Below are 25456 nucleotides of genomic sequence, written 5' to 3'. Positions count from 1 at the left end.
GTCTCTGCAGCACCACAATACTTCATTCACAATGGTTTGACACATATTTTCCCATTAACAAGATTGCGCCCCCTGCAATTTGGATATTGCACTAGTCTTTATTGTGATTTGTATACAATTGCGGTTAATTGTGCAGCCCTATTATAAATAGGTTTGAGTGATCAGAAGTTAGATATTATCTTGTTTCTTTGTTATAGATGGGTGCAATGAACAAACTCTACAGTGAATATGGCTGGATTGCACGGATTGATGTTTATATTATTTAAAGGAATAGTTTGACATTTTGGGAAATAAGCTTATTGGCTTTCTTGTCAAGAGTTAGATAAGAAGACATATACCGCTCATGTCTGTACGGTAAATATGAAGCTTGAGCTGGGAGAGGGTTAGCTTACTTTAGGTAGAAAAAATCTGCCTACCAGCATCTCTTAAACTCAGTTGTTAATATCTTGTTTAATCTGTACAAAAACTGAAATGTAAAAACGATAAGTTATTAAACAAGGAATATGCAGGAAATATTTCAAAGGTGGGCACAGTGACTTCCTTGAGATAGATGGATAGATAGATAGATAGATAGATAGATAGATCTACTGTATATATTACAGTAATATATACACACAGGTATAATGTATATATGTGGAATAGATCTTCTCATCTAACTCTCTCTCTCTAACTCTCTGCAAGAAAATTCCCCCAAACTTTAAACTATTCCTTGAATAGTGTATTTACTGTATTTAAAACAGTTGATTTCATTGAAACATTCACATTTATACATGAAAAAGACGTTTAGTATTTTTGGATGCCTCAGGTTCACATGCGCCCAAGCCTTCTAATGGCTTAGCTTTGCCTGAACTGACTTCCATTAGTGTAAACGCGAGTGGGCCAACTAAATGAAGAGGGCTCCGTTGTGCTGTGATATGGCTGGCTTGGCAGCTGTGATCCCTCATGGGTATGTTGTAATAACTTACTTCAAAGAACATTGTGATGCTGCCGCCTCACAGTTGTGTCTCAGATGAAGGGAGAGGACAGAAAATAGTGGGGGAGGACACATGGTGGGGAGAGAGTAGCAGAAGAAGTGTTGAATGCATGAGCATGAATGCTTTCAAACAGAGATGGATGACAAAAGAAGCAGGGAGGGATGGAGAGCTGAACAAGTGGGCGGGGAAGAAGGAAAAGACAAGTGATGGGGGGAGGATGAAGAGGAGAGTAAAAGGAAGGGGGCAGTTTGAGGAATTCAGGAGAAAAGTGAAGTGACAGATTGAGAATGGAAGTGAGTGAGCGTTTCACCAGGTCGTCAGTGTGGTGTGATGCAGTTCTTGGTGACAGGAGCCACTGAGCCACATGGCATTATCCACAGCATCCAAATGTAATCACATCCAATCTCATCTCCCTCCTCCCCTCTCATCCCAGCAGCCAGCAGGTGTATGCTACTAATCTTTTTATGCATTAGTTTTTCTTCTAATGACTGTTTTCATGCAGCCAATAAGGTTTGGCGAAAAACCGATGACACAATAGGGTCATGATGAGCGAGAAGCATGGATGTTGAAGTTGTAGGTTATACACAACTCAGCACATTTTCTCTGCTACAGCAAGAGAACTGCTGATTACTCAATTTTCACACTATGGTGCCATTTTCATATTGTACAACATCACACCAAACATGGACATGCTGGGGCTTACAGTATGATCACAATGTTAAATAGATGGAAATTAGTAATAATCAACTGGCTCAATGCTGTGAACAAGATGAATGTTACCCCTCCCCCTCCTCCTTTATAAGAACTGATAATTTTGTATTCCTATGCAGAGCCATCCTTTATGGAACCCGTAGTGGTCGGTATTAAATAAATAGAATAGAAAATACATTATGAGATACTATAGATAATCATACATAAATTGTAAAACTTGTATAAATGATAAATTAAGATTCAACTGATACTGAAATGTTAATTCATCATTTTCATAACAGACCTTTATTGGGTGGAATTTGTATTTCACAATACTTTTTCACAATGTCACTAAAGTATTGTGAAACTCTTTTATTATGAAAATAACTAACATTAAGTTGGGTTTTAATCATCTCTTAAATTATTGTTTTATTTGTAAATAAAAAAAAATCCAAGTTATTATTTATTTCATGATTATTTATGTAATATTAAACACTTTGTGGCTCCATAATCCCCGACTTCAGACAGATACCCCACTAAAACAACCATAGTAAGCCCTGTGGCCATTCCATGTAGGTCATTACACACTGAACAGAGATAGGAATGTTTGGCCTGTGTGACTTCCATGTGCATTGTGTAAATCCTTTTTTAGATGACTGGGATGCCCTTTGGCCTCTTTTGTATTGTCGCGCTTCTCTGCCAGGTGGCCCGTCTTTATAGGTCACCACACACTGTTCTACATACCGTGTTCTCCTAGCAACTGTGGATGTTGTTTCTGAAGAAGCCAAGAATAGATTAGCTTATAGAAAAGCAAATATCCTTGATTAGATTACAGGAGTCAGTTACTTAAATTTGATTGCTTATTCCCCCCCAGGTAAGAACGACATTTTTGGCGAGATGATCCACCTGTACGGCAAGCCGGGGAAATCGTGTGCGGACGTGCGGGCGCTGAGCTACTGTGACCTCCACACCATTCAGAGGGAGGAGATTGTGGAGGTGCTGGACATGTATCCAGAGTTCGCCGACCACTTCCTTAAAAACCTGGAGCTGACCTTTGATCTCCGTGATGAAAAGGTAATCAGCGTGGAGGTGCCACCACCAAGTATTTTCTCTGATTGTAAAGTAGTTCACTTTAAATTATTTTTTATTAAACAATCTATTTTATGTGTCATGTCTATTTCAATTGGATGAATGTCATTCTTATTAATTCTCTTTAGTGCATCAGTTTATCCGTGGTTGTGGAAATGAAAGCATGAAGGCTAATTGAGACGTTTTCCTTTAATCTGCCATTGGCTGCAAGACAAGAGTGAGAGAGAGAGAGTATTAGTCAAGCATTAGGGGTGGGTTGGACATTGTGGATATGATGTAGACTGTAATTATGATGAATAGAGTGTAGTGGGAAGACGTGTAAGGCTTGTGCCATTATGTGAACAACAACCCACATTTATCAGTTGTTTTAATTATCTTTTAAAACCGAGCGGGAAATGCACTTTGTGTTGGCCTGTTATTTATTCAGAGAATTGGAAAGAAGAGAGTGAGACACAAGAGAAGGTTCTGGTAGGGTTACATCAAAAACAGGAGATACATGGAGCTCCAACAAGACGGACAGTGGTTTATGTTCCTTAGTTAAGGAACTGTTTAAATGGAGAGAGTGTGGCACCTATTCATTCAATACTTTTAAGATTTGACCCTAGACCGCTAGACACACCAAACAGCTTTTTGTTAATATACATGTGCATTAGTATGGGTCGTTATATTTTACATTGTTCTGATCATACATTGTCTCTTTACAGATGACGCGCTCACAAGCAACTGACTCGGACGACATTGAGTGTCGGAGACGAGTGTCCTACAAAAGGAAAACCTCCACAGGTCAGCTTTTGACACACAACATCACTACTGCGCTTTAAAACCATAAAACCATGTTTATTCTTTTAAAATATAGACCCAACACGCTGTTCCTGTTCAATGTTTTTTAAACACTTACTCATAGCAACATCATTTTTCCAGCCGACTAACATCTCAGTCCCTCTGCAGCTTCATTAGAGAATTAAGCAGAACAAAGACCTCATGGGAAATGCTCCTCCCATCGTCTGTGCATAGGTGTAGAGCAATGATTTCATTTAAGTAGCAATGTGCACCAGTGACTGACACAGACATGTGAACCATGTAAATGTAATTTATTGTTAAGACAATTATTAAGATCCTAACACAGAAATTAAACATATTTTAGCAAAGACTTGCTCTTAAGCATAAAAACACCAAGGAGGTCAAATGATATGAAGTCAAATGTTTTTTTGAGCCCATCCGTCTTTGTTGTACATGTTATCTAAGCACGTTACTGCATAAGGAACTAACCCAGTTACCTTGTATTAAGACTGAATAAAGGTGAAGACTGTTGTATCATATCTGGGATGTCTCCTAATGCATTTCATGAATAACATAGGAACAGTTGAAAAGAAAATTTTAAGTTGGAAAGGAGGCTGTGACGCCCAGGATAAATAATAATCCGATGTCTCCTGCATAACACATTACACATACACAACAACATTATAGCCAACCCGCATTAGTCTTATGTGTGTAGAGGTTATGCTGTAGCAGCATGATGTCATTTGAACCTGATTTAAAGAAGGTAAACACAGTGGACAGCTGTGTATAATGTCACTGTGCTCTGGCACGGCACTTCTCCAATCAGACGCTGCAGGGATTTAATGAACTAAAGGTGAAGCTTCTCATAAGCAATGAAGCAGCTGTGCACAACAATAGGTAAAACCATGAGGTAGGACACAGAGCATAGTGCAGGCACAAAGGCAAAGCGCAGGTATACAGCATCATTGCTTTTGGCTTGGGTTTGGCCTTGAAAATTCAGCGGCAACAAGGTCAAAGTTGAGATAACTTTGAGCGCAGCCAAATGGTAGCACTCCTCCGAGTCGTCTGCAACATTCTCCCCATATGGTAAATGTAATTTTTTAAAGATTATTCTTTGGGCATTTTAGGCCTTTATTATATAGGACAGCTGAAGATGTGAAAGGGGAGAGAGGGGGGAGTGGTGGAATGACATGCAGCAAAGGGCTGCACGTCGGAGTCGAACCTACGGCTGCTGCGACACAGACTGAGCCTTTGTACCTTGGCCACATGCTCTACCAGTTGAGATATCCTATGCTCTATTTGTTGGAGAGGATTTATTTGAATAGTTTATTTTCATTTAAAACATTATCCAAGGTATACTCACTCATTCTTGTTTAGTTTTTTCGACCATCAAGGTATGCTGGCGCTCACCCTAGTTAATAGCCAAAGTGATAATTACATCAGAGGGATGTTTCACGATTACCAGAGTGCCAGTAAAACCAGGCTTACTTCAGTAAATCAGGCTTACTTTTCGAAAATTCCATTTCGTAAAGAAGATTTAAATAAGTCTGGCCTAAGTTACTATAGAAACGTACCCCTCTTGACCATCTGAACTTCCCCAAAGCAAAGAGGCATATAACCTCTTTTCCCAAAGGTTCCTCTTTACTTCTGCACTGTTAACACGTGACTAGTACATGTCACATTAATCAACTTTAATCTCTTTTGTTTTGCTTATTGCAATCCTGGTTCAGTTTATCAGGCTCATATCATACAGACCCTTCCCAATAAACCGTGAATTTCGGAGCCTCCTTTATGAAACACCCCTGAGTACCTTGGTGTGGTTAGAAAAACTCTTCAGATCAGTTACACTATAAATAAACACAGCCGCCTCCCTGCCCCCGGACAGAAGGGCAGCGTTTAAGACGAGCGTATGCAGGGTGTTTGCGAGCAAGCTGCACCGTGGAAACAGTTGTAATTTGACTTCTAACAGCCAGGGGACTTGGAGACGGAGCCTCCGCACAGCAGCACTCAGCAGTTTGGCTGGCAAATCTCATTGGTCGCCATGGTTACAGGCGGTCTGAATACAGTATCACCATCTCCCAATATAACACAAGTGAGGATAGAGAATGTACCTAACAGTCCATTTCACAGTCCAGCAGCCGGCATATCCTGCCTCCATCCATCAGGTTTAAAGATGGAGAATCCAGTCTGATGAGCTGAACAGGAGCATTATTGATTTACTGTTGATCATACTTGACTTGTAAACACACACTTGGAGTGACTTTCAATTGCATGACATGATACTAGTGGTGGAAGAAGTATTCCGATCCTTTACTTAAGTAAAATTATTAGTTCCACACTATAAAAATTGTATGTATGTAAGTATCATCAGGAAAATGTACTTAAAGTATAAAAAGTAAAAGTACTCAAAGCAGAAAGAGCTTAGATTTTAGAAACTGCAAATGATCCAAACAGTTGTGTGTTTAATGGTCTAATCATTTCAGCTGGACTTATAGGCCATTATATTGTTTGGTAGTAAAGCATTGTATTTTGTAAACTACATGTGTTTTATGTGCATACAATCTTAATTTGTAACTAGTAACTAAAGCTGTCAGATGAATGTAGTGGAATAAAAAGTACAATATTTCTCTCTGAGATGTAGTGGAGTAGAAGTAGAAAGTGGCATGAAAAGAAAAGACTCAAGTAAAGTACAAGTACCTCAAATTTGTACTTAAGTACAGTACTTGAGTAAATGTATTTAGTTACACTCCACCACTGCATGATACATAAGTCGTTTAGAAAATAAAGGGCTCACTGCTAACTTCTCATTTTAACATTGTTTGTCCTCAGTGTAACCCCAAAGCAAAACACTTGCTACCCGTTGTCAAAGATAATGAGACTACCCTGACATCCTCAGAGGGTTCTAAGCAGAGCAGGCCGTGTTCCCACAGCAGACTTCCTGATTACCATTTCTCCCTGTAGGCTCCCACAACAAGGAGCCAGCGGCCACCTACTGCGACACCAAGCAAGGGAGGCAGCTCTGCGCCTCCTTGGCCGCTGAGGAGAGGAGAGAGTCCGCTGACGAGGGAGAGGACGAGGAGGAGGAAGGCAGGGAGGAGGAAGAGGAGCAGAGGCCCTTGTGTTCTGGTGTACTGGGCTACCCGGTGGTTAGGGATCACACCGTGGGACTCGGGCTGAGCAGCGCTCTCGATGCACAGGCTGCCGGAGACAACACGCAGAGCCAGACATATAAAGGTGAGGATAGAAACATCCGCCTTATTTATTCCTACAGTACTTTCTCAGCCTTCTATTTAGTAACAAAGGATTTATTTTTGGCTCAAGTAAAAATAAGCAGCTTTCAAAGCCATTTTTTCTTTTACTTTCCTGTCATTCAAAGAAATGCTTATCCTAAAAAGAAGTTTCTATTTTTGCCCAAATGTAAAAAAAGAAGAAGAAAAAAACAGATTTTTAACAAGCAGAATAACACAGAGGAGACCATTTTAATTCCATCTATATTAAGCAAATCACTATCTTGTCTAAACAGACATGAAATTCCCCATAAACCCGCAAGCTTGTCCTCTAAAGTTTTATTCCAGAATGGTAATTGGCTCAGAAGTTAATTTAGAAACACCCCAAAAAAATCCCTAAGACCCAGGGGAGGAATGTCACACCTATTACAAATCCAAACAGGGATTATGTGTCATTATGGTGAAACCTAAAAGCCACTCAGTAATAAAACATAAGAGGATTATATCCAGCAACCAGCCCGGGGGTCACCCCTTTTGATCGTAGGTCATGACCAAATAAAGGATTTACAGGAAACATTAGGTAAAATCATGTTGTTGACATGACTGTATATGCTGAGTTTGGTCACATTTAAATCATTTTAAGGAAGCCTGAGAGATAAATGTGGTTTTATTTGTTAATTCAGCAACTGTTACACTGTACAGTCACCCAGACAAAACAAGTCAAGAGTTATGAAATCCTCCTGTGGATCCCAGTGGAGAGTAGACAGTGGGAGCAGCAGGCGTGACTGGGCAGCTTCCACACAAAGCTGCATCTGGGATGGAGATCCCTGGCAAGCTCGGGGAGAAATCATCCTCCTTTCACCGTCTGCCTGCTGCTGCATGTCGAGCAAACGCACCAGTTTGTGTTTCTGTGGCCTGACCTCATATGACCTCCTGTTGGAAGAAGCAACTGCACTTTCTGCTTAAACCCCTATAAAACCATCCAGTGTGAGCAAAGCTCCTGCACACACACACACACACACAGTAACACTCAGCCGGCGTGATTCTACGCTGAGATGGGGAAACTGATTTGATATTAATATCCCATAATTCAGCGGTTGCAGCCACAAGAGGATTTCTGCCAGAGTAGAGAGCAGAGTGATATTGATTCCTATAAACAGCCGGGCGAGAACAACATACAGGAAATGCCAATTTACTAATCTCCAGCCATCGCTTGCAGACACCAAAAAGGAGAGGAACAAAAATCCCACCGAGCGTGTCAACCAGGGTCAGAGTTGTGTTCCCTCTGTAGGATAGATGTTAGGATTCAGGAGGCGTTAAGCTGATCAGAGCTTAGTAAAGCTAAATGATGAGAAGGCACAACACAGGAAGATGCTTCCCCTGAGGCACTGTTCTAATAACACAGATCATTTACCGTGTGTGTGTGTGTGTGTGTGTGTGTGTGTGTGTGTGTGTGTGTGTGTTTGTGTGTGTGCGTGCGTGCGTACGCACGTCTATCCTTCCAGAGCTCCATGCAGACGAGTGGGTGCGTCAGCGTCCTGACGAGGTTGTGAAGGAGTCAGCCCAGTGTCGAGAGACGCCAGCCGGGGAGGACGACAGCGACACGGACCTCACCTACGGAGAGGTGGAGCAACGGCTGGATCTGCTGCAGCAGCACCTCAACAGGTATGGAGAAGTAATAGCATGTCGGTCGGAAAACCAAAGCACTTGCCATAAACCTGTCCTGAGTGCTTGAGTAGAAACACTGAACATCACACACTACTTAGACTACAGTACATAAGTTAAAATCCTCTTTGCCTCATTAACATCCAGGGACACATACAGTATAAAGATGATATTTTTCTATACATCCTTGTGAGGATGGAGAAGCTGATGATCTGTGTCCTCATTTATACAATCCTTCTCTGACCTGAAATCATATCATTGTTTCAGAGGATGTCATGAACTTCATGTGTCATTTCAATGTGGTATTTACACCTAAACACTTACAGGGGAAACACATCAAAGTCTGTTTACAGCTGTTGTTGAGCACTGCATACGTGAAAGAAGTTGTTCAAATCTCCTTAAGTAATGTCACTTGAGTCAGCATCGGTTGGAGCTGAAGGCAACGCGTTTGAAAATGAATCAAATCGGGAGGTGTGGAGTTGGAAAGAAGTGAGCTGACCAGACCTAGAGGCTCCAGGGTTCAATAGCCACTAGTAGCATAACTCCCAAATCTCTGACTGAACTGCCGGCGGCCGAGTTGCATTGTAGGTAATGTAGGCGCCAGGTTTTTAAAAAGAAAGATGAAAGCAGGGACTAAAAAAAAAACTCTCTGGAATATAAGTATCTCTTGTTCTGCTGCATCAATTTGAGCCTTTTATTTTTTTTAATGCCCATGAGGAGTCTGACAATGTTACATGTATTTATGTGTAATGCAAAATCTGTGAAGAATTTCAAATAAATCAGGATAACATTAATGGAAATTAATAATGCAGTATATTTTCAAACTTTGAGCTGAAGTCTGAAGCACATGTGTCCTTCATCTTTCGGAGCTTACAATACAAGCTCCTGTGGTTCTGCCTATAATTGGCTGAAATCTTGCACAGAGACATTTTAGGCCAGACACCCGGCCGCTGCAGCCGCGTTAATGCAGAGAGCGAGCGGACTGGTGTGATTCTCAGCTGGTGCTCTGATACAGATGAGGGGGAGGCTGGCTGGCTATTTATAGCACGTAGACACCAGATGCAGACACATTGCAAATACTGTTGACGTCATCCCGAGATGTTGGGATGGTTGATGTCATGGTGAAGTTGCAGAGTTTTGGTGCAATTATGGTGGAAAAGGAAGAAATGGTGTTCTCCTCCACCGCGGTATACACTGACATATAATGATGAGCTATTCAGCAAAGTTTCATCAGGATTCTACACACGTTTTTTCTCCCAGTGGAAACATTGGCCAGTGAGTGTCCCCATCATTCATGCATTTATTCTGGTTTGGGTGAGTATTTGTCTGAGGCAGCAGGACATGGACACTGCACCACCAACTCTCATTTTACAGAAACAGGCCAGAGCCAAAGGGTTTATCTGCACTTATTGTCCTCTAAAGAGCAAAACAGGCACCTGGCGAAGCGACAAGGAGGCATTCCACTCTACGCTGGAACTCTCTGCTCGCTCTATTCGCTCTTTCCGTGTCTCCTTTTGTTTTGGCTGATGGACCGAAAAAAAAAGGAGTGTGTGTGTGGAGAAAAGAGGTGATTCGCCATCTCAGACGCCATGATGTAACTTGCTGCATTGTGATGACAGTGCAGGTGTTCAATTTTCTGTTACCTAGTTGCCATACAGAAACTTTCAGCAAATATCAAAGCCTTATCTTCAATTTATAAGTTCACTTCTTGGCACGATTTCAGTGTTCATTGTAAGATAAAATGAGACTTTGAGAAGTTAAAATCCTATAGAAACAGAAAACATTGGTGGAACTAAGAACATTTAATTTAATCTACCACTGTACTATACAATTATGAGCTACTTGTACTTTACTTGAGTATTTTCATTTCCTGCTACTTTATACTTCTACTCCACTACATTTCAGAGGGATTGTACACGTATATTTATTTTATTCACAGCCAGTTACTGGTTAACATTTTAACATCAGTCACAGGGGCCATTTTTTTAGCAAACTAGTACTTGTTGATACTTTAAGTACATTTTGCTGATAATACTTCTGTACTTAAGTAAGATTTTGAATGCAGAGTGTTTACAAGTAATTGAGTATTCTTACTTAAGTCAGAATTCCTCTTCTTCCTGGGGAATGTGCATTTCAGGAGCACGGGCTAAGATAATACTCTGCAGTAGTAAGGTTGAGTCTCCCTCTAGTGTTTGGTATTAGTATTGACCACCCATCCATCATCCCATAATGATAGCACTTAGTCAACTGTATAGAAAGGGGGATAAACACGACATACAGTGTTTCAACAGATTACTTTTGCCATCTGGGCTTAATATTTTGTTTATTCCCCTGAGAAAAGTAGGGCAAAAGATAATATCTGTCATCATATTACTTTTAGGGCTGACAGCCGATCGACAGTGATGATGAGATGTAATTAATACTTCTGGTGAAATTAGGTCACTGCAGAAATTAGCAAAATGAAGTACAACACATTATAACACAAGCACTGCTAAAGAGTGGCAAACTAAACCTTCACATCTAACACACTGTACCGATGTGACATTGATATCAGCACAGTAAGAATGCTGGGCTTTTATAGTACTGGTTTAATCAGTGGTCGTGATCAGCATCATTACACATTTAATTGTTGTCGTAATTGTGACAACAACCAATCAATATTAGATGACTTATTTTAATGAAAAGACTTAATAAACAGGCATCTTATTCATTTGCTATCCAGGTTTGTTCTGTGTGATGATGACATCCGTAGGTGAATCAGTATTGATTAGAAACACTGAGTAACAATCAACTCTTAATGAGCGTTTGTTCAAGTTAGTATTCACCACAGGGCCACAGAAATGCTTCCTTTTGCCTCAGCCCTGTAATTTAGGAGAAATTCTTGCAACCACAATGTTTGACAACTCCCTTTGTTGTTTTATTCTTTGTCTGTCCATCAGACTGGAGTCCCAGATGACTTCAGACATCCAGGCCATCCTGCAGCTCCTCCAGAGGCAAACCACGTCTGGCCCCCCCGCCTACAGCACCGTCACCTCCAGCCCTGAGTACCAGAGGCCAGCCATCAGGGTGCAGCCGGTGTCAGAGCTCTGCCTCGCTCCGGCTCCGCTCCGGCCACAGGTACACCACACACCCTGCTGATTAATAATCCACAGATTAATGAACAATGAAAATAATCAGGATGCTCATTCCAGAATGTTAATAATTGTTTGCTTTTTAAAATCGAATGGTTAGTATCAAAATGCTGACAAACTAAACAGTCTGCAGTGTTCATTTCCTCAAGATTATACCTATAATAGAAACCGCAATGAGAAACAAATAGGTCGGAATTAAAAATGCTGTAACAAAACTCTTATTTATTATTTTATGTATTGAATTTAATGTACTAGTCAGATGTTACACTAATACTATTATAAAACATAAAATAATGATTGTGAAAATAAATTTGAAAAGTCAAAAATAAAATAGAATAAAAACAAATTCGAAATGTAAATCTATAATAACCTTGCCACAGATAGACAAATCAAGTGGACATCTTCCAAAGCTAAAGTTGCTGTACATCATTTCCTCTTTGTGCTGCCACAGCTCAGCAAGGAAACTGTCCAGGGAAGCAAAAACCTGGTACTAAAAGTACTGTAACTTTAGATGATACCCACATTAAGTACGAATACACGTTCGTAAAAGCATGTTGCGTTGATTCAGTGATCTGTGCGCTTAGTAATTAGCATTAAAACTTGTGCTAATATGAGGCATCTGTATACTGTACTGAGGTCCTGAGGTCTGCATGAACAGTTTTGCACATTGAAACTATGCTGTGAACTGAGCCAAAGCCATCGTAAAACACTGTAAAATATTGTTATATATAGTAATGTACGCCTCACTAGTAATGCAGTAATATCGTCGTGGGTCGGTGGTTTAGTTTCAATACACATCGTCATAAGGGTGGTAGGTGTTGTACTCTCCTTGTGATATATCTGTCTTTAGTTTCTCTGCCAAATGGCTCATGACGCCCACTGCACTCTGTCTTCTTCAGAGCCCCGGTCCAGAAAAGTCCCCGAACAAATCCAAAGATACCTCCACAGTCCTCCTTCACACAGAGACTCTTCCACACGGGAACTTTGCTGGACTGCTCGAGAGCGACACAGACGGCGAGCAGAGACCCACACAAAACGGCGTGGACTCTGTAGAGCAACACCACCACCAACAGCCACTGAGGTTCCCATCAGGCCGACAGGCCTCTCTACCTGATGTCCCCAGCAGCTCAGGAATGTTGGGACTCCACAGGCCAGTTTCTGACCCGGGGCTTCCAGGAAAGTAGGCCTCCCCGAGCCCTTCGACGTCGACCGAAGGTCTTCTCTCAAGCTTGACTCAGGGTCTAAGAAAGAGACTGTATATGCAAAGGAAAACAAACTGTAGACTTTCTTCCATCCCTTTTTGGAAAATCTCCCAGCCCCCGCCCTTCCAGCTCTCTGATTTAAATGTATAAAGTCCATTTATACAGAGGTATTTATACACTATATTATTACCATATGTAAAGTCATCATCTACTGTGTACATATTTTAAATAGAACACTGCCAGCAACATGAGGCACCTAATGTGATTTTTCTGAAAGAGATATGCATGTTTTTGTTTCTCATGGATTCTTTTCTCCTGTCGCATGTTCCTCTCACACACACTGCAACTTACCAGGCAATCAGATGTGATCTTGGCATGCTTACAGACGACTGTAGCTATCAAGTCTCATTTTCTATGACTCTTCCCTCTTCACAGGGACCAAGCTACTTGAAACTCGTTCCGAGGCATTTCTATACTCCACTCCACAGCTTTGAAGTTCATCTTCTATCAGCAGCTCCAAACGATCGACGCAGTCACAAACTATCTATCTAATCTATCTGTATATTTAGCGTGCCTACTGTAAACAGCATCGCCACAACAGAGCAAAATCACGTCTTTTTCAGCTCAAAAATACAGAACACAGCGTAGTGTTAATGTGTGTAGAGGCTGTGTGGACATCCAATAGCACAACGAGACTTTGGTCAGTCTTTGAAAGCAATAATGATGCAGTACTGGAAATGAACAGAATCTTGGTATATTTCTAGAGTTTAATACACTCTGGAGATAATTGTATACAACCTAAACAAAGAAAAAAAGCATCTTTTAACAGCATTTATGTTGTGAATTAATTTGCTATGTGAGTTTAAAAACTCAACCTTCACACATGGGATGTTTGAGTGGCATGTTCAGACAACAAAAAGAATGCTTCAAGTTGTGGATTTAGTAGATTTCAAAAACCAGAATTAGCATATAACCACATGTATCTTATCAATATTGCGTAAGCTTGGTTGTGGGGTATTTGCGGTCAAAACTTGTAAGGGACATCTACAGTTTGTCTAGGCAGTTTGGGGATTTTAATTATTTCGCAACTGTTCTTCTGTGAAAGGATGATTGTAAATGTATTTCTTTGTCTGTGGCTCTACAGTAAATCATGGCAGATATTTTTTGGCGACTCATCTTATCATCCGAATCAATTATCTTCCAGCAGAAGGTGACAGTTTTTTCTTCCAGACCACTGTTCTCAGTCCATCATAATTGTACAGTAGTTGTTCGCACTGGTTATGCTGGGACCTGAGTTTGCTATAGCTTTCTATGCCACCAATATTTCTAACATACAGTACTGTAAGTAGTTGCAAGTATATTATTAACCCATCAGATTTTCAGACGACCCACAAAAAATTTAGAAAAGAAATCTTCATTTTGCCTGTTGTGATTGGTCCATCCAGGTTCTGGCCAGCTGGAAATCTGTTTGAATGGGAGAGGGCCAGATGTCTCTCCCAGAGCAAATGAAACATGAGCTGGCACATTTCCCTGGTTTTCTCCATCATTCCGTCATAGAAAAAGAACAGCTGTAGACATAAAATCCCCAAACTGCCTTGACATAATGTCCCTTACAAGTGTATGTAAACTTTTGACTGGCAGACAGGAAGCAACATCCTGAATTTTCCATAGAGCCGGCGCAATCCCACACCATAGTTTTTGGTTGCATGCTTAGGGTCTTCCATTGTCTTCTTAAAAAAGTACAATTTCGTAAATAAAAAAACACGACTAAGAAAGCATCATCAGAAAAACTAAAATGTTTTTTTTCATGTGTTGGGCCGAGGACACAGCTCAGCCTTCAATAGCCTTAGCTTTATAAGCCTGCTCTAGCCTTTACAAATGACGTCAATCCAATGCAACAAAAACCTGCTTCTCCACCGTGACTGTAAACGTACTGAAACAATTTAGGGTGAACTGCATGACAAAATTGAATTAGTCATTTATTTAGTTTCCTAACTACACAAGTTCCAACACCCGCTCATGTATTGCATGGAGACCGCACTTGACTAAATTATAAAAGGTCTCAATCAACTGTGTGTGATATATATTGATTTGTAAGGTACAGCACATCATCCAGAGAGATTTAGAAATAATGGTTAGGCCTATTTTTCTAAAACAAAATTTCATTTTCCATTATTATTTTTCTATGTACCTGATAATAATTTTTAAAGCCCCTGATGTTGGTTAGAATGCTGTGGACTGCTGGTGGGTGATGGGAAGGTGACGAATGCAATGCACAGCCTCTAAGTGTAGCAAGCAAGACTTCAGTGACATGCTTTAAGCCGGGTGCTGCATGTACTGTGTGCTGTTGAAATAGTTTGTCTTGATTTAATATTGCACATTGATTCTCATATCATTTCTCCAGAGTTTCTACATCCACTTTAATCTTATTGAACGTAATTCAGCGTGTTGAAATCCAACACTTTACTGTCATCTAAAGCCTGGGCTTAATGTTGTCCCCTGACTCCTTCAGCGGCAACCAGAGAAGTCAGAAATAATGAAGAAATAGATGGATGAGATAAAAGAAGAACCTTTACAGGACAATCCAAGTGTTTCCAGCAGAGTGCAGGGTGTGTGTTTTTTGTTTTTTTTTCAATAAGCTTTCTTTCTCGAGCACAGATGTAGAACAAAAGTTGCTAAAGCCTAACTCGACACGTCCAACGCATGAAGAGTCTACTGAACTTTCATGGGATTTGCAAACTTTTGCACAGATTAAAAAAAGTTGCTGTACTGGATATAAATGTCACTTTTTAAAATCTAGTGCTGTTCACAATTGTTTTTATGCATTTTTTAAATGTTTGCCACTGTATTTTATACAATGCAACACTTAACAGCTAATTTGAATGTTTTTTGTTCTTAACTATATTTAAAACATTAAATATCTGGTAAATAGAATGGGGAAAATGTGCTATTGTATAAATTAATAAACAGAATGCATACTGATTAGAAAGTGTTTATTGTCAGTAACAAAATACGATCTTTACTCCAACATTGGTTGTGTAGAGGTCGACTTCAATGCAATCTTTACAAATGAAAACATGGCTGGGTTTGTACTTCAACATGGAAAACCGAGTTTACAGCTGCATGACAGGATACACCGTTAACAGGAGGTGCAGAGACAAAGAGAGGGAGAGAGCGTCAACCACCAAGCTGTCGAATCAACCACAGGAACTCAACAGCACTGAGCTGCTTCGCATGCAGGTAAACTCCTACTGTGTGATGAGACGTCTGTGTACTAAACGTGTGACCTGCTGAGAGTGAAAAACAACTTCAATCAGGTGTTATTGTGGACTGTAGGAAAATGATTAGGGGACCAAAAGGGGGTCAAATGAAATGTGTCAAAGTTAGACTGATTGAAGTTCAGCACAACACACGCCAAGTGTTCTACTAATCAGTGTTGTGGGATGAAACATGTTGAATGTGGCTGTTTATAGTCTGGACCCATTTACTTAAAATGTCACCAATTTCTTGCAAAGAAAAGTGTCTTTGTTCTGCAGAGCTTTAATAAGAAAGTTCTTCACAACAGATGTCTGAGGATTCTGCAGTAAACATGTGTCCTTGCAGACAATATTGTCTAGTCAGTCAAAAAATGATATCCTGAAAACATTTCTTCTCATCAGTTCCTGTAATCCTTTCAGCAGATTTAGAAGTGACAGTTCCATGTTTGTTAGTTCTTATGGAAGCGCAGGATGGACAGCCTCTCATTTCCAGCTCTGGTCTATGGAGGATAAGTACGACTTTCCCCTTAAACCACGTACAGTAAACGGATAATCTCCTCTGGTGAGAAAAGGAAAACATACTATACTTGTTATCCAGAATGTTTCCTGCACTGAAAATCATTTCCGAGGCATCAGTGAACTCCCCTGGATCATTATCTGCTAGAGTAACGAGGTAGAATAACCCTTTGCTGGAGAGCAACTGTGCTACCAGACAGAAACCTGTCGGTCACCTCTCGCCCTCAGCCCAGGCAGCCTCTACACCCGTGCTGCCCACCTGGAAGAAAAGCACCCATTGGTCACACACCAGACCGATGATGATGATGAATGAGAGGTATCTGATGATGACCCTCATGTGGCACTGACTCTCCAGACCCCCGACTTCAGACTGACCGGAAGACGACTCTGCGACCTCTGAACATGTAGCAATTTGAGCAGATTAATTTATGGATTATCAATCCTCTTCATAAAGACGAATGGAGGACGTTATGAGGTCAGTCAGAGGCTGGACTGAATGCCACACAGCAGTCTCCCTCCTTAGGCAATCATCATCCGGGGCACTATCCACTCGTCATACCGAGACCGGATACACAAACACACACACGGTTCCTGTGTCCCGTTGTTGCTAACTCCCAGCTAGCTTATGCTAACGTCTGTACAGTTGCTACTTTGGCTGTTTTGGGGCGAACAAACAAACGACCCCCCGCGGTCACATTCACCGGAATGACCGGTGCATTTATTTGTCTCATAGCTGCAGATATGCATCCTGGGAAGAAGAGGAAGCTTCTACAGATCTTCTCTGAGCTGAAGCTCTGAGGTAGGACATGCTTTCTCTCCGGATTAACAGCTGCTGGCTGTAATGTTGACGGATTGAGTTGATTTGAAAGGGTCAGGTCACACAGAGTCCAGAATCTCAACAACATGGTCCACAGTAAGGATTCTAATATATATATATATATATATATATATATATATATGGAGGAACTGAGACACTGTTTGTGGAAATGTCCTCAAACTAAATGTTAGTGAGAAAAGACTTGATGGCTCACATGCTTGTGTTGTTAGGTCAGTGGTTAAGGGTTTGCATGTTTGGTTGAATTCCTGCTTGAAATATTTTCAGTGGCAGAACTGTTACATTAACTATTTATTGACTTTGATTTGTAATTGCATTAGTATATGCTCTAGCACTTTGAGATTGCTGTGATGTAAAGTGCAAGACAAATAAAATGTATTATTATTATTATTATTATTATTATTATTATTATTATTATTATTATTATTATTATTATTATTATACCTTCTGTATGTTAGAGCCAGGCTGTGTTGTGTTGTTTCTGCTGAAGAAGTCTAATCAGTCTATGTAGTGATGGAGCAGAGTGTAAACTGCTGTCCTCCCTGTGTTCCATCTTCTAAAACCCGCTGGTCGGGTGGCTGCCTCGGTGTTGAGAAGGTTGGAGTTTGAAGCCCTCGGCGGTCTGCTGGCTTTGGAAGGAGTAACACACACAAAGCAGTGTGTGAAATGTTTGAGAGAACGTGTGCTGAAGCTGAATGTTGTGTCAGCTCACGACACCGACGGCAGCGTTAGTTTGAGAGTTGTCGGTAAGCTGTCAGAGAGGCCGTGGAGTGTGCTAGGCTTGGTGGTGTAGTGCTGTTGTTGGTTCTCATCGATCTCTGACAACGTTTAGCCGGCTCCATCTTCTCCACTCAGATGGGTTTAGAGTTTGACGTTTTGTAGACAAAACACTGAAAATAATGCAGCCGAGTGTGAAAGTAGATTGAAGTTCTTTCTGGTACTTGTAACCCCAACCTTCATCGCTTAACCCTTGTGTTGTCCTTCGGGTCACTGGGACATATTGTTCTCCTCCCGCCCTCAGCTTCACGCATCCCTGAACACACACGTTGCATTTTTTTACGCCTGTATGGCATAGAAATAAATTAAAAATACTTGGCATCATGTATATAAAATCCTTTATTTAAATTGGGAATGGTTTGTGAAGGTTGACAGATCTTTTAAACCCACACCACTTTGCTGGTTATTTGTCAGCCAACCACAAAACAGTTTGGAATTGACGCGGGCAGATGACATCATTTGTGTGGTTTGGTCATCAAAACATTAAATACTGGATCATTAAATCAAACGCACCCTTCCAAGCGCTGTGTGTTCGCAAGTAAAGAAGACGCGTCACCACCATTACGCCAGAGTTCCAGAAGTGGCGTAGCTTGTTGGACCTGCCGTCCGTGGTGTAGGAATAAACCGAAGATCAGGAAACATCACAACTTATTTAGTCTGTCATTTTATTTGGGAGATTTTTGCCATAAACGACCCACAGCACTGAATATCAGGCAGTCAGCTGTAGGAGAAGTAGACGTTAACCAGCAGCAACTAAACAGCTTTGGACAGGCGGTTCCTCCAGCATGGATTAAAAACCCACAGGTCAACCACTGACCCTGGAACGATTTAGAAGCAGTTGATAAGAAAACTACCTGTTGTTTATGTCAGCAGATGTCTTTTCTTGTTGGAAGTGTGACGGGTTGTTGTATGTGTGTTTTGGCGGGCTGCTGTTCCCACTTCCTGGCGACGTGCGGACTGAATCGTTTAGCGGTACGGGGTATCGGGGCCCTTTCCCCCCCGGTTGCAGCCCTAATATTAATATGTATCACAGCTTTCGTTTGTTCCGGTCTTTGTGTCAGCTGGATTGACCTTAGGGTGCAGCTCAGACACTAAATGATGTTAACAAGACAGGGCCCGTCCTCTGCTTGGGAGCTACAGTTCTCAGCACTAGTAGCTCTACCTTGTGTCTCGGTGTCTTTTATTCCTCCTTAAGGAAAAGAAATGGACCCAGATGTATTGAAGCAGAACAATCCAATAAACTCTTCTTTCTCTCTGTTTTCCTCCCCAGATGAGTGCAGAGTTTCCGGACCACAACGGAGAAGTTCCTTCACTCCATTCATGCCGCCTTCTCTCCTTACTCACTGTATACTTATAGTATTGTATGTCATGAAATAATTTAAAGTAAAGTAAAGTAAGTAATAGTATCGTATATGTCAAAAAGCTCAGAAAAGTCATACATAATGTCAAAAAGTGTTATTACATAGTTATTACATTGTTATAACACTGTATTATGACAAACAATCTATCAAAAGTAAAAGAAAAATGTCCAAAAGTGTTATTATATACAGTTGCCCAGTACAACGGGTTAGCAAAAAGGGCGAAGTTATTTTTCGTCCATAAAAAAGAATTTAAAAAAAAAAATAAAAAAGTTTTTTTTCTTTAAATTATAATGCTCACTTCCTTTATCCTCCTCTGGTCTCTCCCTGTCTCTGAGTTGTCCTACTCTGGTCTCTCCCTGTCTCTGAGGTGTCCTACTCTGGTCTCTCCCTTTCTCTGAGGTGTCCTACTCTGGTCTCCCTGTCTCTGAGGTGTCCTACTCTGGTCTCTCCCTGTCTCTGAGGTGTCCTACTCTGGTCTCTCCCTTTCTCTGAGGTGTCCTACTCTGGTCTCTCCCTTTCTCTGAGGTGTCCTACTCTGGTCTCTCCCTTTCTCTGAGTTGTCCTACTCTGGTTTCTGCCTGTCCTTGTCTTAATACTCTCCTACTCTCTTCTTGCCTGCACTTCCTTTCCTAGCCTCGCTTTCCTATCTGGGGGGCCTATCTAAGTGTTTGCACACGCGGTGGCTAACGAGCCGGTCTTGAACACTCGACCCTGGGCGCCTTAGAGTCGAGCACAAACCAACTTTGCTACCTACGCAAGTACGCACGGGACAGTTCTCCGGGTGTATTTGTCTTTGTCATTCTGGGTGTAAAGCTCAAAAATAAATTGATTGTTCTTGTATTGGAACCCATGACCTTTGTGTTATCCATCCAGCGTTCCACCACACTGACCTATCAGATTTGTCACAACTGGCATGTGTTTAGTTGTGTATTTGACTTCTTCATTTTGGGTGTTGGACCTTAAAATTTAGTGTGCCCTAAAGGAGCTGAACCCACAACCTCCTGATCAGATCATGTGGTTATTATCATGCTGAGCTATCTATGATGATAGGAACCCTGTGGTTGGAGGTTGTATTTAACGTTCACATCACTGAAGCGAGAAATGAAAAAATTCTTGTGCTCGTGCTGGGATTTGATCCCTCAACCTCACATTGTCACATCACCATCTTATCCTGGTGAGCTATTCCTCAGGATGGCAATTTTTTTTCGTTCTATTATTTGTTCTTCCTTGGACATCTTTAGCCAATCAGGGAGTCGGGGTGAGGGGAGGGGGAGTTTTTTTCTAGTTTTTTTCTGCTCTGATGCTAGATCACATCCACTAGACGTGTCCATGTCAAAGGACTGATTTGGGCCGAACCTAACGACGTCAACATGTCTAGTGGATGTGATCTAGCATTTACCTGGAGGCCTCAGCCTGTCTTGCTGAGTCACTTCTCTCTCTATTAATGAACATTAAAAACACCATGCAAGTCCAAGAGTGCCGCATCGGACCATGTGGTCAGAGCTTGTTAATAAGCAGCTGAATGCTGTGTGGTACAAAAGGATGCTAGATCACATCCACTAGATGTGTTTATGTGGTTAGGTTAAGGCATGGGGGGGTAAATGCTAGATCACATCCACTAGACATGTTGACGTCGTTAGGTTCGGGCCAAATCAGTCCTTTGACATGGACACGTCTAATGGATGTGATCTAGCATCAGAGCAGAAAAAAACTAGAAAAGAACTCCCCCTCCCCTCACCCCGACTCCCTGATTGGCTAAAGATGTCCAAGGAAGAACAAATAAGAGAACGAAAAAAAATTGCCATCCTGAGGAATAGCTCACCAGGATAAGATGGTGATGTGACAATGTGAGGTTGAGGGATCAAATCCCATCACGAAGCACAAGAATTTTTCATTTCGCTTCAGTGATGTGAACGTTAAATACAACCTCCAACCACAGGGTTCCTATCATCATAGATAGCTCAGCATGATAATAACCACATGATCTGATCAGGAGGTTGTGGGTTCAGCTCCTTTAGGGCACACTAAATTTTAAGGTCCAACACCCAAAATGAAGAAGTCAAATACACAACTAAACACATGCCAGTTGTGACAAATCTGATAGGTCAGTGTGGTGGAACGCTGGATGGATAACACAAAGGTCATGGGTTCCAATACAAGAACAATCAATTTATTTTTGAGCTTTACACCCAGAATGACAAAGACAAATACACCCGGAGAACTGTCCCGTGCGTACTTGCGTAGGTAGCAAAGTTGGTTTGTGCTCGACTCTAAGGCGCCCAGGGTCGAGTGTTCAAGACCGGCTCGTTGCCAGCGTATGTGCAAACACTTAGATAGGCCCCCAGATAGGAAAGAGAGGTTAGGAAAGGAAGTGCAGGCAAGAAGAGAGTAGGAGAGTATTAAGACAAGGACAGGCAGAAACCAGAGTAGGACAACTCAGAGAAAGGGAGAGACCAGAGTAGGACACCTCAGAGAAAGGGAGAGACCAGAGTAGGACACCTCAGAGAAAGGGAGAGACCAGAGTAGGACAACTCAGAGACAGGGAGAGACCAGAGTAGGACACCTCAGAGAAAGGGAGAGACCAGAGTAGGACACCTCAGAGACAGGGAGAGACCAGAGGAGGATAAAGGAAGTGAGCATTATAATTTAAAGAAAAAAACTTTTTTTTAGATTTTTTTTTTTTTTTAGAATTCTTTTTTTTATGGACGAAAAAATAACTTACGCCCACTTTTATGGCATGGCCTGTGTACAACTGTGTAATAACACTTTTGGACATTTTTCTTTTACTTTTTGATAGATTGTTTGTCATAATACAGTGTTATAACAATGTAATAACTATGTAATAACACTTTTTGACATTATGTATGACTTTTCTGAGCTTTTTTTGACATAATACGTACTATTACTTACTTTACTTTACTTTAAATTATTTCATGACATACAATACTATGAGTATACAGTGAGTACGGAGAGAAGGCGGCATGAATGGAGTGAAGGAACTTCTCCGTTGTGGTCCGGAAACTCTGCACTCATCTGGGGAGAAAACAAGAGAAAGAAGAGTTTATTGGATTGTTCTGCTTCAATACATCTGGGTCCATTTCTTTTCCTTAAGGAGGAATAAAAGACACCGAGACACAAGGTAGAGCTACTAGTGCTGAGAACTGTAGCTCCCAAGCAGAGGACGGGCCCTGTCTTGTTAACATCATTTAGTGTCTGAGCTGCACCCTAAGGTCAATCCAGCTGACACAAAGACCGGAACAAACGAAAGCTGTGATACATATTAATATTAGGGCTGCAACCGGGGGGGAAAGGGCCCCGATACCCCGTACCGCTAAACGATTCAGTCCCGGTACGCAGGAAGTGGGAACAGCAGCCGCCTGCCAAAACCCACATACAACAACCCGTCACACTTCCAACAAGAAAAGACATCTGCTGACATAAACAACAGGTAGTTTTCTTATCAACTGCTTCTAAATCGTTCCAGGGTCAGTGGTTGACCTGTGGGTTTTTAATCCATGCTGGAGGAACCGCCTGTCCAAAGCTGTTTAGTTGCTGCTGGTTAACGTCTACTTCTCCTACAGCTGACTGCCTGATATTCAGTGCTGTGGGTCGTTTATGGCAAAAATCTCCCAAATAAAATGACAGACTAAATAAGTTGTGATGTTTCCTGATCTTCGGTTTATTCCTACACCACGGACGGCAGGTCCAACAAGCTACGCTACTTCTGGAACTCTGGGCATAATGGTGGGCGGCCCCTTCTTTACTTACTGAACACACACAGCACTTGGAAGGGTGCGTTTGATTTAATGATCCAGTATTTAATGTTTTGATGACCAAACCACACAAATGATGTCATCTGCACCGGTCAATTCCAAACTGTTTTGTGGTTGGCTGACAAATAACCAGCAAAGTGGTGTGGGTTTAAAAGATCTGTCAACCTTCACAAACCATTCCCAATTTAAATAAAGGATTTTATATACATGATGCCAAGTATTTTTAATTTATTTCTATGCCATACAGGCGTAAAAAAATGCAACGTGTGTGTTCAGGGATGCGTGAAGCTGAGGGCGGGAGGAGAACAATATTAAGCGATGAAGGTTGGGGTTACAAGTACCAGAAAGAACATAAATCTACTTTCACACTCGGCTGCATTATTTTCAGTGTTTTGTCTACAAAACGTCAAACTCTAAACCCATCTGAGTGGAGAAGATGGAGCCGGCTAAACGTTGTCAGAGATCGATGAGAACCAACAACAGCACTACACCACCAAGCCTAGCACACTCACACGGCCTCTCTGACAGCTTACCGACAACTCTCAAACTAACGCTGCCGTCGGTGTCATGAGCTGACACAACATTCAGCTTCAGCACACGTTCTCTCAAACATTTCACACACTGCTTTGTGTGTTTACTCCTTCCAAAGCCAGCAGACCTGCCGAGGGCTTCAAACTCCAACCTTCTCAACACCGAGGCAGCCACCCGACCAGCGGGTTTTAGAAGATGGAACACAGGGAGGACAGCAGTTTACACTCTGCTCCATCACTACATAGACTGATTAGACTTCTTCAGCAGAAACAACACAACACAGCCTGGCTCTAACATACAGAAGGTAACAGTTCTGCCACTGGAAATATCTCTACCACAAGCAGGAATTCAACCAAACATGCAAACACTTAACCACTGACCTAACAACACAAGCATGTGAGCCATCAAGTCTTTTCTCATTAACATTTAGTTTGAGGACATTTCCACAAACAGTGGAATATATATATATATATATATAGAGATAGATAGATAGATAGATAGATAGATAGATAGATAGATAGATAGATAGATAGATAGATAGATAGATAGATAGATAGATATAAGAATCCTTACTGTGGACCATGTTGTTGAGATTCTGGACTCTGTGTGACCTGACCCTTTCAAATCAACTCAATCCGTCAACATTACAGCCAGCAGCTGTTAATCCGGAGAGAAAGCATGTCCTACCTCAGAGCTTCAGCTCAGAGAAGATCTGTAGAAGCTTCCTCTTCTTCCCAGGATGCATATCTGCAGCTATGAGACAAATAAATGCACCGGTCATTCCGGTGAATGTGACCGCGGGGGGTCGTTTGTTTGTTCGCCCCAAAACAGCCAAAGTAGCAACTGTACAGACGTTAGCATAAGCTAGCTGGGAGTTAGCAACGGGACACAGGAACCGTGTGTGTTTGTGTATCCGGTCTCGGTATGGCGAGTGGATAGTGCCCCGGATGATGATTGCCTAAGGAGGGAGACTGCTGTGTGGGATTCAGTCCAGCCTCTGACTGACCTCATAACGTCCTCCATGCTACATGTTCAGAGGTCGCAGAGTCGTCTTCCGGTCAGTCTGAAGTCCACTGTCCAATATCAGTCAAGTCTAAAACTCAGTTTAATAGAACGCTGGTTAGAAGACACACAGGTCAGCAAGAGGAAAGATGCAGCAGGAGGAGGAGGAGGAGGAGGAGGAGGATGATGGAGCCATGTAAAGGGGAGGCCTGGTCCGGGCTCCCACAAGCCTCGGCATCCTAACCAAGACTCATCCAGCCCCCCCCCCTCCCCCTTTTTTATTGACGAAGACGTAGATGAAGTGAAGAAACTCCTCACCTGTGGTCCGGAAACAACAGTTTATTGGATTATTCTGGTTCAATAAATTTGTGCCCATTCATTTTTCTTATGGAGGAATAAAAGGCACAGAGACATGAGGTAAAAACTGAATGGGTTGTCTTATTTTACAGTTTGTGTGTGGGTCGGCACTCCAGATACCCAAATGCACAAGCACAGCAAATTTGAGTTTTTCAGGATTCCTAATGTTCCCTTTAGAAAAACCTCACTGTTTATTTATCATTTTCAAAAACTATTTCCTAGGTAGAAAATAAAGATGTTTGTGCTCACAAGTGTTCATGTACAGGAACATATTTGGTGTTCTAGTTCT

At 41.6% G+C, this 25456-nt stretch overlaps 1 protein-coding gene and 3 long non-coding RNA genes across 8 annotated transcripts in view; 2 read left to right on the top strand and 2 right to left on the bottom strand.

The window, feature by feature from the left end:
* The window catches only part of kcnh7 (potassium channel, voltage gated eag related subfamily H, member 7), a 61986-nt gene extending 46433 nt beyond the window's left edge, over positions 1–15553 (top strand). For 4 of the 5 annotated variants that reach the window (XM_039793373.1, XM_039793372.1, XM_039793371.1 and 1 more), the window contains 6 exons: positions 2539–2738; positions 3458–3536; positions 6495–6767; positions 8266–8425; positions 11365–11542; positions 12456–15553. In XM_039793373.1, the coding sequence (XP_039649307.1) occupies positions 2539–2738; positions 3458–3536; positions 6495–6767; positions 8266–8425; positions 11365–11542; positions 12456–12740 (1175 nt within the window). In that variant the 3' untranslated portion in view covers positions 12741–15553. The remainder of the gene's footprint in view (positions 1–2538; positions 2739–3457; positions 3537–6494; positions 6768–8265; positions 8426–11364; positions 11543–12455) is intronic. The other variant, XR_005638458.1, reaches the window with a different exon arrangement.
* Positions 15554–15734: 181 nt separating this feature from the next.
* Positions 15735–17082, bottom strand: LOC120554506. The gene is made up of 2 exons (XR_005638486.1): positions 16791–17082; positions 15735–16574 (listed from the first exon to the last, which is right to left on the bottom strand). It is a non-coding gene; the product is annotated as an uncharacterized LOC120554506 (long non-coding RNA).
* LOC120554499 lies at positions 16989–19498 on the top strand. Its single transcript, XR_005638479.1, has 3 exons — positions 16989–17006; positions 17265–17330; positions 19414–19498. It is a non-coding gene; the product is annotated as an uncharacterized LOC120554499 (long non-coding RNA).
* Positions 19499–22425: 2927 nt separating this feature from the next.
* LOC120554498 lies at positions 22426–24757 on the bottom strand. The gene is made up of 2 exons (XR_005638478.1): positions 24496–24757; positions 22426–22537 (listed from the first exon to the last, which is right to left on the bottom strand). It is a non-coding gene; the product is annotated as an uncharacterized LOC120554498 (long non-coding RNA).
* Between the last annotated feature and the right edge of the window lie 699 nt (positions 24758–25456).

This window comes from Perca fluviatilis, chromosome 24, assembly GCF_010015445.1.
Source record: "Perca fluviatilis chromosome 24, GENO_Pfluv_1.0, whole genome shotgun sequence".
NCBI classification, from domain to species: Eukaryota; Metazoa; Chordata; class Actinopteri; order Perciformes; family Percidae; genus Perca; species Perca fluviatilis.
This window is presented reverse-complemented; position numbering and strand designations above follow the sequence as displayed.